General features: G+C 39.9%; 1 protein-coding gene and 1 pseudogene across 17 annotated transcripts in view; both read left to right on the top strand.

The window, feature by feature from the left end:
• The window catches only part of POC1B (POC1 centriolar protein B), a 221,879-nt gene that overhangs the window by 130,924 nt on the left and 76,711 nt on the right, over window positions 1-14,244 (top strand). The window contains exon 11 of one of the 17 annotated variants that reach the window (XM_064376898.1): window positions 1,872-5,217. The exons of the other annotated variants lie outside the window; for them this stretch is intronic. Within the exon in view, the coding sequence (XP_064232968.1) occupies window positions 1,872-1,925 (54 nt within the window). The 3' untranslated portion in view covers window positions 1,926-5,217. Of the gene's footprint in view, window positions 1-1,871; window positions 5,218-14,244 lie in introns of those variants that run through there. 17 annotated transcript variants of the gene reach the window in all.
• On the top strand, window positions 5,274-11,322 carry LOC135275361 (transmembrane protein 160-like; annotated as a pseudogene).

Here is a 14,244-nt window from a genome sequence, read left to right on the forward strand (position 1 = left end):
AAAATGGAGACAAGGTCTTTCCACATTGCCCAGGTTTGTCTCGAACTCGTGGACTCAAGCCATCCTCTGGCTTCAACCTCCCAAAGCGCTGAGATTACAGGCATGAACCACCATGCGCATCCTGACTTTTATTTTCAAACAGAGCTATGTTTTCCTGGTAGATATCCTCAGTTAGTTGGGTTGGAAATCTTGGGGGCAAGACTTAAAAGAAAGCCCAAGTCTGTGATACAAACTGTGTGGCTGTGTGCAGAATCCAGGTCATGTCTTCTAGTTTCTTTCTCTCTCTCTCTCTCTCTCTCTCTCTCTCTCTCATTCTCTTAATATTCCTCAGATCATGCATTATCTATTGTTTTAGGGGGTCCAGTCTCTCCATGTTCAGGGCTCCTCAGCCTCAGTTTGCCTCTCTTGGACTGATCATATCATAGAGTTGTATGTGTTACAGTGTTAACACCTTGTCCCCATAGGTGGAACTTTCAAAGGAATTTTGCTATTTACTTGGACACTTCTGTTTGAAGCTTTGGGTCCAGTAAAATACATTGGTGCCCTACTTGGTCCATTCTCTAAGGTTGATAATATAGAAAATAAATTTATTTTAAATGACATCTAGTATCAGGCAACGTACCATGCTGAGTAAATATTATTCTTAATTCAGAGCTAGGCATTTTGGGGATAGCAATTTAATAAAGTTTCAAGATGATAAATATTTAAAATAATTCCTTATGGAAATGTGTCATTAAGGTAAAGCAAAAACAATTATATGCTTTGGAAAATCAGTTGAAATTTGAAGAATTTGACTCAGATTTGTACTTTTAAAAAATTTTGTGTACTTTTTGTACAGTTCTGTACACAGTAAAATTACTGAAAAATTCAAGATATGTATACTATTTTAGATTATTTTATTCTTTCCTTTTCTAGAAATCATTTATATATTTAAGTGTTCTATGAATTATATATATAATAAACATATGGCTGTCTTACATTTTGAGCACCTTGTATAAAAAGATCACATGAGAAACTTCAAACATGTCAGATTGTGTTTTTTTTAATTACTATTTTTTAAATTGAGTATATTGATAAGTTTACCAAATAGTTATAATTGAGAAAAATACTTTTGATTTCAAAATAAACTACTGCTCACCTTAAGTGTATTGAAAACTTTTTATTTAGAGAGCAGCAGTTTTCTCTAAGACATTATTATATTATTAATATTTAGTTAAGTATTTAAGATCTGTTCATTTATCCTACAAAGTGCTATGACTATTTTTACACATTTACTCATCAAAGAAAATGACAGTCATGGAATTTATATCCCAAATTATGAGTATGTTTTTGAATATGTTTTGTTTATTTTTAGTTTTTGCCTTGGCATCCTTTCCAGGCAGTTATCCCGGCAACAGTAGCATTGCTTTTGCCTGTCATATGTTTTTTGCAATTGAGCTCTTCCATTATGTTTCCCTATTACAACCTATTTCATGCACATGTCTAGCTGTTTCATCCAGTGATTAATTTATGTAATTTTTCCTATAGGTTTTTATAGGTCCTAAAGTACTGCAAAATTTTTTTCCTAAGTGTAAGGAGAAATTAATTTTAAGAGAATTTAAGCCATGGGAAAAAATGAGAATGTACTAAAAATTTGTGTCTTTTCTTCCTGCCTTCATCCTTCCCCAAGCCATTCCTTACACCAAGGTGGGATATTTGGATCTGACCACGGTAACTAGGATTTCCCTGTTTTCCTCAACCTTTTATATAGTTGGCAGAAGAGAATCTGCCGTAGTGGTAGACTATATGTGGAGACTGGGGCCAACTAGCTTGTTAGACTGGAAAGCCCAGTACATGTGGAAATAATTACTCTTATGTCCATATCTCTGCAGACTCCAGATGAGTGGCAGAAACAGAAAATTTTTCGCTGTGCTAACCAAAGATGAGCTGGATTTCTGTGGGAGCTGAATGTAGGGTGGTGCATCTGGTGGTGGTAGCATCATGAAGGGAAATGACTCAGCTTAAGTCAGGTTCAATGGACATTGTTCATTCATTTCACAAAAATGAACATGCCAGACACAAGGTAGGAGCTGGGGATGAGGGATGTGTGTGGGTTATAACAGTAAGCAAAAACTGTGAAAGTATGAATGTTGGTACAGTGAAACTATAAATTGAAGGCAGTAATGTGTGGGATCAGAGAGCGTTTTTCTGGAAAAGATATTTGAGCTGAGATCTAAAACCTTGCTACTCAAGGCTGGGCACAGTGGCTCATGCCTGTAATCCCAGCATTTTGGGAGACCGAGGCAGGTGGATCACCTGAGGTCAGGAGTTTGAGATCAACCTGGCCAACATGGCCAAACCATGTCTCTACTAAAAATACAAAAATTAGCTGGGTGTGGTTGCACATGCCTGTAATCCCTGCTACTCGGGAGGCTAAGGCAGGAGAATCAATTGAACTCAGGAGGCAGAATTGCAGTGAGCTGAGATCGCGCCAATTCACTCCAACCTGGGTAACAGGGTGAGACTCTTAAAAAAATAAATAAAATAAAACTTTGCTACTCAAAATATGATCCATGGTCAGTTTGCTTGAGCATCACCTAAGAGTTTAGTAAAAATTCAGATTTTCAGGTCCCACCCCAGACCTACCAAATCAGACCCTGCATTTTTTTTAATAAGATCCCCAGGTGATTTGTGTGACCATTAAAGTTTGAGAAGTGCTGATCTAAAACCTCAACAGGAGTTGAAGTGAAAGGGTTGAGAGTACTGGAATGTTCTAGGCAGAGGGCAGAATATATACAAAGGCCCTGTCTGTGGGGGAGCTTGCAGTACTTTAGGGCCTGTAAAAAAGTGTGGGACCCAGAGATGAAGTGGGATAAGGTGTTATGTGAGCCAGGCTTAGAGAGGATCATAGGAATCAGGCATGCAGGCCTTTTCATGATTTTACCCTTTGTATTTTGAAAATAAGCTTCCTGCCAGCTAAATAGACACATGGAAACTAGTTAAAAGAAAAAGTCAGTAATCCACTCAAAGTAGCTGGGATTAGGATCATCGTAGAAGAAATCAAGAGAATGGAATTCATTTGAGAGATATGTAAGTAGGGGGTAAGAAAGGAGTTAGCAAAGATAATCCAATGATATGCCATTCATTGAGGTAGGGGATTTCCTAAGGGGACCAGACTTGCAATTTCAAATTCTAATTTGGACATACTGAGTTTGACATACCTTTGAAACAACCAGGAGTACCTGTCAATATGCAATTGTGTACACATCTGTAGCTTAAAGGAAAGTTGTAGAGTAGAAACAAAAATGAGTGAGTATTCTGCATGTGTGTGGTAATTGAAGCAGCAGGCATAGATACAATTGCCTGAGTAGAGAGTATAGAATCAGAAGAGGGTTTGGGACTATGACCTGAGGAATTTGAATAAAATGATCTGATGAAAGAGGATAAGCCTGCAAAGAAGGCAGAGAAAGACTAGTAGGTGGCAAGGAAGCCAAAGAGTGTAGTGTCATGGCAGCTAAGGAAGGAGGAATATTTCAAGAGGACAATAGAGTCAGCATTGCCAGAAGTCCAGAGAAAGTTTGAAAAATGTTTGATCTTAGTGTAAGGTGTCAGGAAGGGGTCAGTTTCTGCTTTCTGCACATGGCTAGCCAGTTTTCCCAACACCATTTATTAAACAGGGAATCCTTTCCCCATTGCTTGTTTTTGTCAGGTTTGTCAAAGATCGGATGGTACGAGTACCATGCTGTTTTGATTATTGTAGCCTTGTAGTATAGTTTGAAGTCTGGTAGTGTGATGCCTCCCACTTTGTTCTTTTTGCTTAGAATTGACTTGGCTATGCGGGCTCTTTATTGGTTCCATATGAAGTTTAAGGTGTTTTTTTCCAGTTCTGTGAAGAAGGTCATTGGTAGCTTGATGGGGATAGCATTGAATCTGTAAATTACTTTGAGTAGTATGGCCATTTTCACGATATTGATTCTTCCTAACCATGAACATGGAATGTTTCTCCATCTGTTTGTGTCCTCTCTTATTTCGTTGAGCAGTGGTTTGTAGTTCTCCTTGAAGAGGTCCTTTACATTCCTTGTTAGTTGTATTCCTAGGTATTTTATTCTCTTTGTAGCAATTGTGAATGGCAGTTCGTTCTTGATTTGGCTCTCTTTAAGTCTGTTATTGGTGTATAGGAATGCTTGTGATTTCTGCACATTGATTTTGTATCCCAAGACTAAAATTAACTCCAGATGTATTAAAGACTTAAACATAAGACCTAACACCATAAAAACCCTAGAAGAAAATCTAGGCAAAACCATTCAGGACATAGGCATAGGCAAGGACTTCATGACCAAAACACCAAAAGCATTGGCAGCGAAAGCCAAAATAGACAAATGGGACCTAATCAAACTCCACAGCTTCTGCACGGCAAAAGAAACAATCATTAGAGTGAATCGGCAACCAACAGAATGGGAAAAAATTTTGCAGTTTACCCATCCGACAAAGGGCTGATATCGAGAATTTACAAAGAACTAAAACAGATTTACAAGAAAAAAACAAGCCCATTCAAAAGTGGGTGAAGGATATGAACAGACACTTTAAAAAGAAGACATACATGAGACCAACAAACATATGAAAAAATACTCATCATCACTGGTCATTAGAGAAATGCAAATCAAAACTGCATTGAGATACCATCTCACACCAGTTAGAATGGCGATCATTAAAAAATCTGGAGACAACAGATGCTGGAGAGGATGTGGAGAAATAGGAACACTTTTACACCATTGGTGGGAGTGTAAATTAGTTCAACCATTGTGGAAGACAGTGTGGCGATTCCTCAAAGACCTAGAAATAGAAATTCCATTTGACCCAGCAATCCCATTACTGGGTATATATCCAAAGGATTATAAATCGTTCTTCTATAAGGACACATGCACACGAATGTTCATTGCAGCAAAGTTTACAATAGCAAAGACCTGGAACCAACCCAAGACCTGGAACCAACCCAAATGCCCATCGATGATAGACTGGACAGGGAAAATGTGGCACATATACACCATGGAATATTAAGCAGCCATCAAAAATGATGAGTTCGTGTCCTTTGTAGGGACATGGACAAACCTGGAAACCATCATTCTCAGCAAACTGACACAAGAGCAGAAAATCAAACACCGCATGTTCTCATTCATAGGCGGGTGTTGAACAATGAGAACAAATGGACACAGGGAGAGGAGCACTACACACTGGGGTCTGTTGGGGGGAAATAGGGGAGGGATAGCAGGGGGTGGGGAGTTGGGGAGAGAGAGCATGGGGAGAAATGCCAGATATAGGTGAAGGGGAGGAAGGCAGCAAATCACATTGCCACGTGTGTACCTATGCAACAATCTTGCATGTTCTTCACGTTTACCCCATAACCTAAAATGCAATTAAAAAAAAAAAAAAAGAAAATGTTTGATCATTGTGTGGAGATTACTGGTAACCTTTCGAAGGGTTTTTTAAATCGAGTAATACAGATACGAACTAGTATGAAGGAAGTATAAAAGTGAGTAGAGGGAAGAGTGAGAAAAGGAGTCAACTGTATTAGATTTTTAAAATCTCATTTAGTAAATTTATTGAGTACCTGTTAAATACCAAGCAATGAGAATGTACAAATGAAAGGGCAAGTTCAATAATAATGATATGTGCCTAAATTGCTATGGGAGTAATTAGTGGGGTGATTAAAGAGACTGTATGGTAGGGGTGGGGGTCAGGCATTACCTGGAGAATTTGAGTGGAAGACAGAAAAGTTACAGTTACATCTTCCCAAGAGTGAGTGATACCTGAGCTGATTTTTAAAGAATTTTCCTAATAATAAGAGGAAGGAGGACAGAGCTCAGCAAGCACAAAAGCAAGAAGCCCTGAGAGGGGAGTGAATTCAGGAAACTGGACATTTCAGGTTTGCCTCAGCATTGCATAAAGTTGAGAGACAGCAAGAGATGAGATAGGTGAGAGAAGATGAGGTTGGATTGGGAATGATCTTAAATGTGTTTTGAGGATTTTTGGAGGTATTTGGATTCACCCTAAGAATTGGGGGAACCAGTAAAGGGGTTTTAGCCAGGAGAGTGACAAAAGCAAATTTGGATTTCAGAACAGTTACTCTGAAGATATGAAAAAGGAGGCGTTGGAGGGAGGTGAAACTAGAGGCATGGAGGATTAGAAGGCAATTGCAGTAGTAATCCAGACATGAAGTGACAACTGTCTGATCTAGAGCAGTAGCATAGGGGATGAAGAAGAGGAGACTGACTCATGAGATACTGAAGAGAAAGAGTCAGTAAGTTCTGTTTACTGATTGTACATGGGAGAAGAGGGAAGAGTCAAGAATATCTCCCAAATTTTTGGCTGCTGGCTAGTTAATGGTAGTGTTTATCAGGACGGGAAGAGACAGGGCTTAGGTGTGGAGAGCATCCAGTACAGAAATCTAGATTTGAGAATCTTGACTTGGTTAAGACACTTGGTCCCACAGGGTGACCCCTAAACTACTGCTCCATAGTAAATGTGATAATGATTATGATAAAGAGATGATCTGTACTAATTGCATCTCATTCATCAAGAAGAATCTTTAAAAGAATGCTTATTTGTTTTTTGTTTTTTTTGTTTTGTTTTGTTTTGTTTTTGAGACTGAGTCTTGCTCTGTCACCCAGGCTGGAGTGCCATGGCACGATCTCGGCTCACTGCAACCTCCACCTCCCAGGTTTAAGTGATTCTCCTGCCTCAGTCTCCAGAATAGTTGGGACTGCAGGCACATGCCACCAAGCTCAGCTAATTTTTGTATTTTTAGTAGAGATGGGGTTTTGCCATGTTGGCCAGGCTGGTCTCAAACTACTGACCTCCAGTGATCCGCTCATCTCAGCCTCCCAAAGTTCAGGGATTACAGGCATGAGCCATCGTGCCCAGCAAAGAATGCTTATTTGAATCATGCTGGTTATTTGGTAAATTCTGAGAGTGAAATTTGAAATGGATAAAGCCCATCATGTTTAATGGCTATGAAACATAATGGGTTTTGTTTCATTTAAAGCATGTCATAATGTTAGTGATTTGTTTTAGTGGTGTTATGACTTCCTCTTTAAAAACTTCCTCCTTACTCATCTGTGTGTATGTTCATGCACACACGTTCATGTGCATGTTTGAGAAAGTATAATCATAATTCTTCATCATTCTGATTATAAAATAATAGAATCTAGCTCATGTTCTCTTTGACTCATGACATCTATAAAAAGTATTTTTGAATTTTATGGTTATATTTGAATGTTATTTTTGGTGGGCCAGTTTTCCCCATGGTAATTATTGGGACAAAAAAATCTTTCTATATAAACATAGCCATTGTTTTTATTATCTTTGGTTTTTGAGTTTCTTCCACCAGCAAAATGAGAACGGAGGAAAGCACCTACATGAGTTTGTATGGAGGAAAATGTACGGAGGAAAAATATTTAAACGGCATCGTGTTATCGCAGAATTTTATTTTTGGTTGTTTATAATGAAGGATTTGTTACTGATACTTTACTCATAAGCAATTTAAGGATGCTGTTGGGCCCGCCTAGCCCGTCTCCGCTTCCGGATGTCACTACTGCTGCGTTAGTGGCGGGGGGCGGGGGGCGTCCTTCTCCCGTAGCTACCGCCTCGGCTCCGGGGCTTCACCACCCCACCCCCCCACCCCGCGTCCGAGCTGGACCGGACCTGGCAAACACCTGGCTCCTCCGGAAGGCGCACGAGACAGCCTTCCTCTTGTGGCTCCGCAATGGCATCAGGCATCGGGGTCATCTCCTTCATGCAGCGTGGCATGGGTCGGGAAGCAGCATATGGCTTCTTCCTGCTGGGCGGCCTGTGCATGGTGTGGGGCAGCGCCTCCTACGCGGTGGGCCGGGCAGCGCTGTGGGGGCCCATGCAACTGACGCTGCGGTCGCGGGGACCCTGGCCGCCAGCCTGCTCTGGACGTGCGCCATGGGCCTCTACATGCAGCATCTGGAGCTGGACTTGGATCTGGTGCCCGAAGACAATGGGGCGGCCTCTGCTACAGGCCCTGATGGAGCGGGCAGGCCACCACCCAAATAAGCGACATGGACGCGGGGCCTGGCAGGCGCCGGACGGTGGCGCTCGAGGACTGGGACATTAAAACCTAACCTCCTCTCCTCCAGGGGAAAAAAAGAACTCTACTGTGGCTGGGCGCAGTGGCTCACGCCTGTTATCCCAGCACTTTAGGAGGCCGAGGCGGGTGGATCACCTGAGGTCAGGAGTTCTAGACCAGCCTGACCAATATAGTGAAACCCCGTCTCTACTAAAAATACAAAAATTACCTAGGTGTGGTGGCATGCACCTGTAGTCTCAGCTACTAAGGAGGCTGAGACAAAAGAATTGCTTGAACCTGGGAGGCGGAGGTTTCAGTGAGCTGAGTTGGCGCCACTGCACCCCAGCCTAGGCGACAAAGCGAGACTCCATATAAAAAATAAAAATAAAAAAAGAATGCCATTCTTCCTGGAGATTTTTAAGCCATAGTTTTTCAACTGTATCCAGTTATATAATCTTTATGAAAAGGTTGAATATTTTAGATGAATTTCATAGATTAATTGTCTGATGTTAGATTGGCTTCCTATATTATTGTTAGGAAATCATTTTTCATCCAATAAAATAATGGGACTAGAATTTCAAAATAGATGATAGATCTTTGTCTGCTAACTTTTAAAAATATATATTAAACACATTTTCAGTCAGCTGCCTGAAAATGAAAACCTTTTATCACTTTTAAAACTACATCTGAAAATCTCTTTTTTTTTTTTCTTTGGGGTTTGTTGAACAGTGTGAAAGATAACAATAGATCTTTGCCTTATTCATTTAGCATGCTGTATGAAAGGTTCTTGTTGAATTTGATATGGAACAAATAATGAGGATGCATTCCTTACTCTGAATGCCCTTCACAGTGTAATGGCTACTTGTTTTCCCTTTTGAATTTGCAGAAAATTTTATGCAGAAAGTTGGTATTATGTTCATTTGGAGTACTGGAAATATCATGCACTTGTAGGCTTTTTAGTTTAATAGTAATTCAGCAAAGAGAACACTAATTCTCTTTCACTACCTGTTACCCATTTTACCCCCTACTCCCAGATAATTTTGGTTATTAGTTTTATCATTAATTAAGATATGTCTGGTGCAGTACACTTTTAGATCAGCATACAGCATTAGGAAGTAGATCCACTTTTGAGGAATTGATGGTTTGTATTTTTTTTAATCATGTAACAAGTGAAACATAGAAGGAAATTTTTGTACAGATTTCATTTGTCCTAGTTGTATGCTACCCATTCATGGCTTCAAAATTAATAGGTTTCTCTATAGATGAGAATAAAGATTAAAGATAAAGGAAGACAGTATTGTGGCCTCAGCTGTCTTTTCCAAGGTGACTGAATTAATCATTTGGACATTCCAGTTGATAGCTACATGGTGTATTTTTCAAGTCTTCTGATAAAAATGCAATTTCCAATTTGATCTCAAGAAGAAAAAGCAACATCCTCTATAAAATCTTATCCCCAAAGCCTGAAGGCTCTTTCTTGAGAAAAAGATGTATGTTTTCTCCTGAGGGACAAACAAGTCTTCTTAACTGAGCAAATTTAGTTTGGAGGACAAAATTTGACACATTTTTTTATTATATCCTAGTCATACTTTCAAGTCAGTCAGACTTGATCAGATGAGTATATTCCTACAAGGATACATAATACACTGTTGAGATGATAGAAAAGAGTCATTTTCTCCTTCAGGATCAACAGCCTGTTTTCAAGAATGTTAGGAATTGAAAATGAATTCTGTGTTGTGGTCCTGTGACAGCTCCATCTGGGTGACTCTACAGTACCTTTTTCTGTTTCCCTGATTGATCCATCCACTCCTTACTCAACATTGGCTTTTGATCTTAAGAAACAAACCAAATTTAGAGCAACACTCTGAGTCACTTCTGAAAGGCAGCCATCTTTTTTGTCAGAATTCTCAGATGAACTCTGTGACTATCTGAGTCCTTTGTGCTGATAGCAAACTTAGTGTAAAGCCTCCCACTCTTTGGCAAACACTCTTCTAGCCCTCCCATTTTGGTAATTCATCAGCCCCAGAAAAGCATCCATCCAGCAAGCCTCCTGCTTTACGCTGCCTACTCCCTGTGTCTGGGCCTCCTTTACCCAGCTTACATTCTGTGGTCCATCATTACATCCATGGTCTTGTCCCTTTCTCCCTCTGTTATCCTTACCTAGAAAAATGCCAACCTGGGTTAAATCTGTTTTTCTGCCTCCTCCACGCCTACACCGTAGGGGCTGGATTTGACTAAACAGCCATCGTGGCTGGTCTCACCATAAATTTATTTACATAAAGCTCCATGGCACTCAGCCACTATGTATCTAGCCCACTGATCGAGTAGTTATCCCCTCACTCTCCTGTGTTATCAGTGCTGTCTTTCTGCTTGCTGTTTCCAACAGCACACATTTGTGATGTATTTCTCACCTTCATAAATAAAAACTTCATTTGACCCCCCCTCATCCCTTTCCAGCTCCTGTCTCATGGCTCTTCTCCCATTTATAGCAAAAGTCTTCTCAAAAAAGAGTTGCTTAGGTTCACTGTCTTTATTTCTTCACTTTACATTCTTCTGAGTGCTATTCAATCAAGCATTCATTCCCACTCTTCTACTCATGTCAAGACTTCTACTCTAGAAGAAGTCTACTTAGACTTCTACTCAAAGTCCACCTGTGTGTGGCACTTAATCCTGGTAATCACTCCTTCCTCCTGGAAGCTCTTTCCTCACTTGACTTCTGGGCCACTAGTCTTTAACCTCAGGGGCCACCAGTCACCTTTCCTGCTCCTGCCTTCTAAAGTCTCTGCAACTCCTCTCTTGTTTGGCTCATTCCTGAGTGATCACAGACCCATGGATAAAAAGATCTGATGCCAGTAACTCCCAAATTTATATTTCTGGCCCCAGCCTCTCCATAGAAATCTAGAATCATACATTTCCAATTGTGTTAATGACTGTTCCCCTTGAAAGTCTAATAGGCATCTCAAATATAACATGTCCAAAACTTATTCTTTACCACTTCTCCATTTAAAAATTGCATCAGTGTAGCTACCTCATAACACGGCACCTTGCTCAGCTTTATTTTTCTTCCTAACCTTTGTCATTTAGCGTTACATCATATATCTACATATTTAGTTTTCTCCTTTACTCACTGCAGTATAACTGCATGATAGCAGGGCCTCTTGTTTATTCACTCCTTGAGGTAGGCAGGACAACCATTCCTAAAAAATGTTTATGTCTTCATCTGCAGAATCTATGAGAATATTTCCTTACATGGCAGAGGGGGCTTTGCAAATGTGATTAAGTTAAAGCTTTTTTTTTTTTTTTACATTGTATTTATTTTATTTTATTTTATTTTATTATTTTTTTTTTTATTGCATTTTAGGTTTTGGGGTACATGTGAATAACATGCAAGGTTGTTGCACAGGTGCACACGTGGCTGTATGATTTGCTGCCTCCCTCCCCTTCACCTATATCTGGCATTTCTCCCCATGCTATCCCTCCCCAACTCCCCACCCCCCACTATCCCCCCTCCCCCCAACAGACACCCGTGTATAGTGCTCCCCTCCCTGTGTCCATGTGTTCTCCTTGTTCAACACCCGCCTATGAGTGAGAACATGTGGTGTTTGATTTTGTGTTCTTGTGTCAGTTTGCTGAGAATGATGTTTTCCAGGTTCATCCATGTCCCTACGAAGGATGTGAACTCCTCCTTTTTAATGGCTGCATAATATTCCATGGTGTATATGTGCCACATTTTTCCTGTCCAGTCTATCATCGATGGGCATTTGGGCTGGTTCCAGGTCTTTGCTATTGTAAACTGTGCTGCAATGAACATTCGTGTGCAGGTGTCCTTATAGTAGAACGATTTATAATCCTTTGGATATATGCCCAGTAATGGGATTGCTGGGTCAAATGGAATTTCTATTTCTAGGTCCTTGAGGAATCGCCACACTGTTTTCCACAGTGGTTGAACTAATTTACACTCCCACCAACAGTGTAAGAGTGTTTTTTTTTTTTTTAAAAGGATGGAGTCTCGCTCTGTCACCCAGGATGGAGTGCAGTGGCACGATCTCGGCTCACTGCAACCTCCGCCTCCTGGGTTCAAGCGATTTTCCTGCCTCAGCCTCCTGAGTAGCTGGGACTACAGGCGCACTCCACCATGCCCAGCTAATTTCTTTTTTATTTTAGTAGAGATGGGGTTTCACTGTGTTGCCCAGGCTGGTCTCAAAGTCCTGAGCTCAGGCAATCCACCCGCTTTGGCCTCCCAAAGTGCTGGGATGACAGGCGTGAGCCACCACACCCAGCCAAGTTAAGGCTCTTAAGATGGGAGGCTATCCTGGATTTATCTGGTTGGGCCCCATATAATCACAAGGGTCCTTATAGGGAAAGAAGGAGTCATGAGAATTAGAAAAGATACAACAATGGAAGCGGTGATTGGAATGATGCAGCCATGGGCCAAGGAATGTGGACAGCCTCTAGAAGCTGGAAAGGCAAGGAATGGATTCTCTCCTAGAGCCTTCAGAAGGAGTGCAGCTTACTGACACCTTAATTTTAGCACCATTAATCCTGTCTTGGACTTGTGATCTCCAAAACTATAAGATAATCAATCTACATTGTTTTAAACCACTAAGTTTGTGGTAATTTGTTACAGCAGCAGTAGGAAATGAACACAATCCTCTATCTTGGCACCTGGAATTTTGCCTGGCACATAGATGCTAAATAAAATAATTTTGCTTCAACAAATGATATGTATTCATTATCTTAGATCTTATGTAGAGATTATTGAAGTTTCCAATCCCTACTCTAAATTTTGCCATTGAAAATAAACGATATATTCTTTCTTTGAAAAATAATACTTGCTTTTATTATTGTCCAGGCAAAAGGCCCTTTTTGTTGTTATTCTAGTCTATTTCAGGCAGACGTTTTATACATAAGTGTGTGTGTGTGTGTGTGTGTGTGTGTGTGTATGCAGTGATTTAAAAATCTCAGAACATCAGGAATAAAAAGGGCTTTAAAAGGCATTCAATTGCATTTCCTGATTTGATGTTTGTTTATCTTTCACAATATCTCTGACAAATGACCTTCTCAAGTCTATTTTAGAACCTTCAATAATGGGAAACTCACTTTGGCTTAGATACTTTTCTGCCTTTTATCTGTTTTGTTCTCTACTTACAGAATTAAACCATAAGTAGAAATGTTAGTTGTAAACCAGAACTAACTTATTTTAACCAATTGATTGAATGTATATCTGAAGTTCAAGTCACTGATAATATTTACATGTGAAATGCCTACTTTTGCAGGCACATTTGTCAGATAAATCCTTATGTTATTCAGCCAGAAGCTATCAAGTATGCCTTCAGGGGATACAAATCTACCAGTGATTTGCACTTAGATGATATATGCTTGCCTTGCTCCCTCACTGTACCTCTGAGAAGGCATTTAAGATTGTAATTTTTAGCAGAAAATGGCAATAGTTTAACTTTGGGGTTATACTTCTCTCCAAATACTATCAAATTACTAATATTTAATTTTTTGTGAATGGCTTAGCTGATGCAGGACAGTCAGTTAAATTCAGTTTAACGAATGTGGAGCTTTGTCCGTGTCTCATGTGCTATCCCAGGCACCTGAGATGATAAAGTTATTGCCCCCACACGAGGGATTCATAATCTAATGGGGAATACAGATATGTCAATACAAATGTAATAAGGAGTGAGAAATCCTCTACTGATGGCACAAAGTCTTGTGGGAGTGAAATGGCACTAGTGATTAATTCTGACTTGCCTGCCCAGAGGGTGGATGGTGGAAAGGGTGGTAGGAGAAGTAGAGAAGAGGAAAGGAGGAATAGATATAATGTATGAACTTTCACATGTAGTTGAACGCCACAGTATCCTGAATGTTCCTTTGTTAATTATATATAAATAATAATAGTTTAGAAAATAATAATAGTTTAGATGTGTGGACCATCGTTATGTTGTTGAATGGTTAATTTTCTAATAAAAATGTGTTTGGCAATGCCAAAAATTTCAGTTTTTATTGATGCATTAAAATAATTTGTCCTCAGATATAAGTGACAAATGAAGATGTATGCATTAAAATTAACCATGATATTTAAAGAACTTGTTAAGAGTCATTTGTCCCCAGGATGTGATATGTTTTATATTTAGTTCTCAGGACTCTCATAGTTCTTTGCATCAGTCAGTTTG

Source organism: Aotus nancymaae, unplaced genomic scaffold (genome assembly GCF_030222135.1).
Source record: "Aotus nancymaae isolate 86718 unplaced genomic scaffold, 86718_ANA_hifiasm-v0.15.2.pri h1tg000016l, whole genome shotgun sequence".
Taxonomy (NCBI): Eukaryota; Metazoa; Chordata; class Mammalia; order Primates; family Aotidae; genus Aotus; species Aotus nancymaae.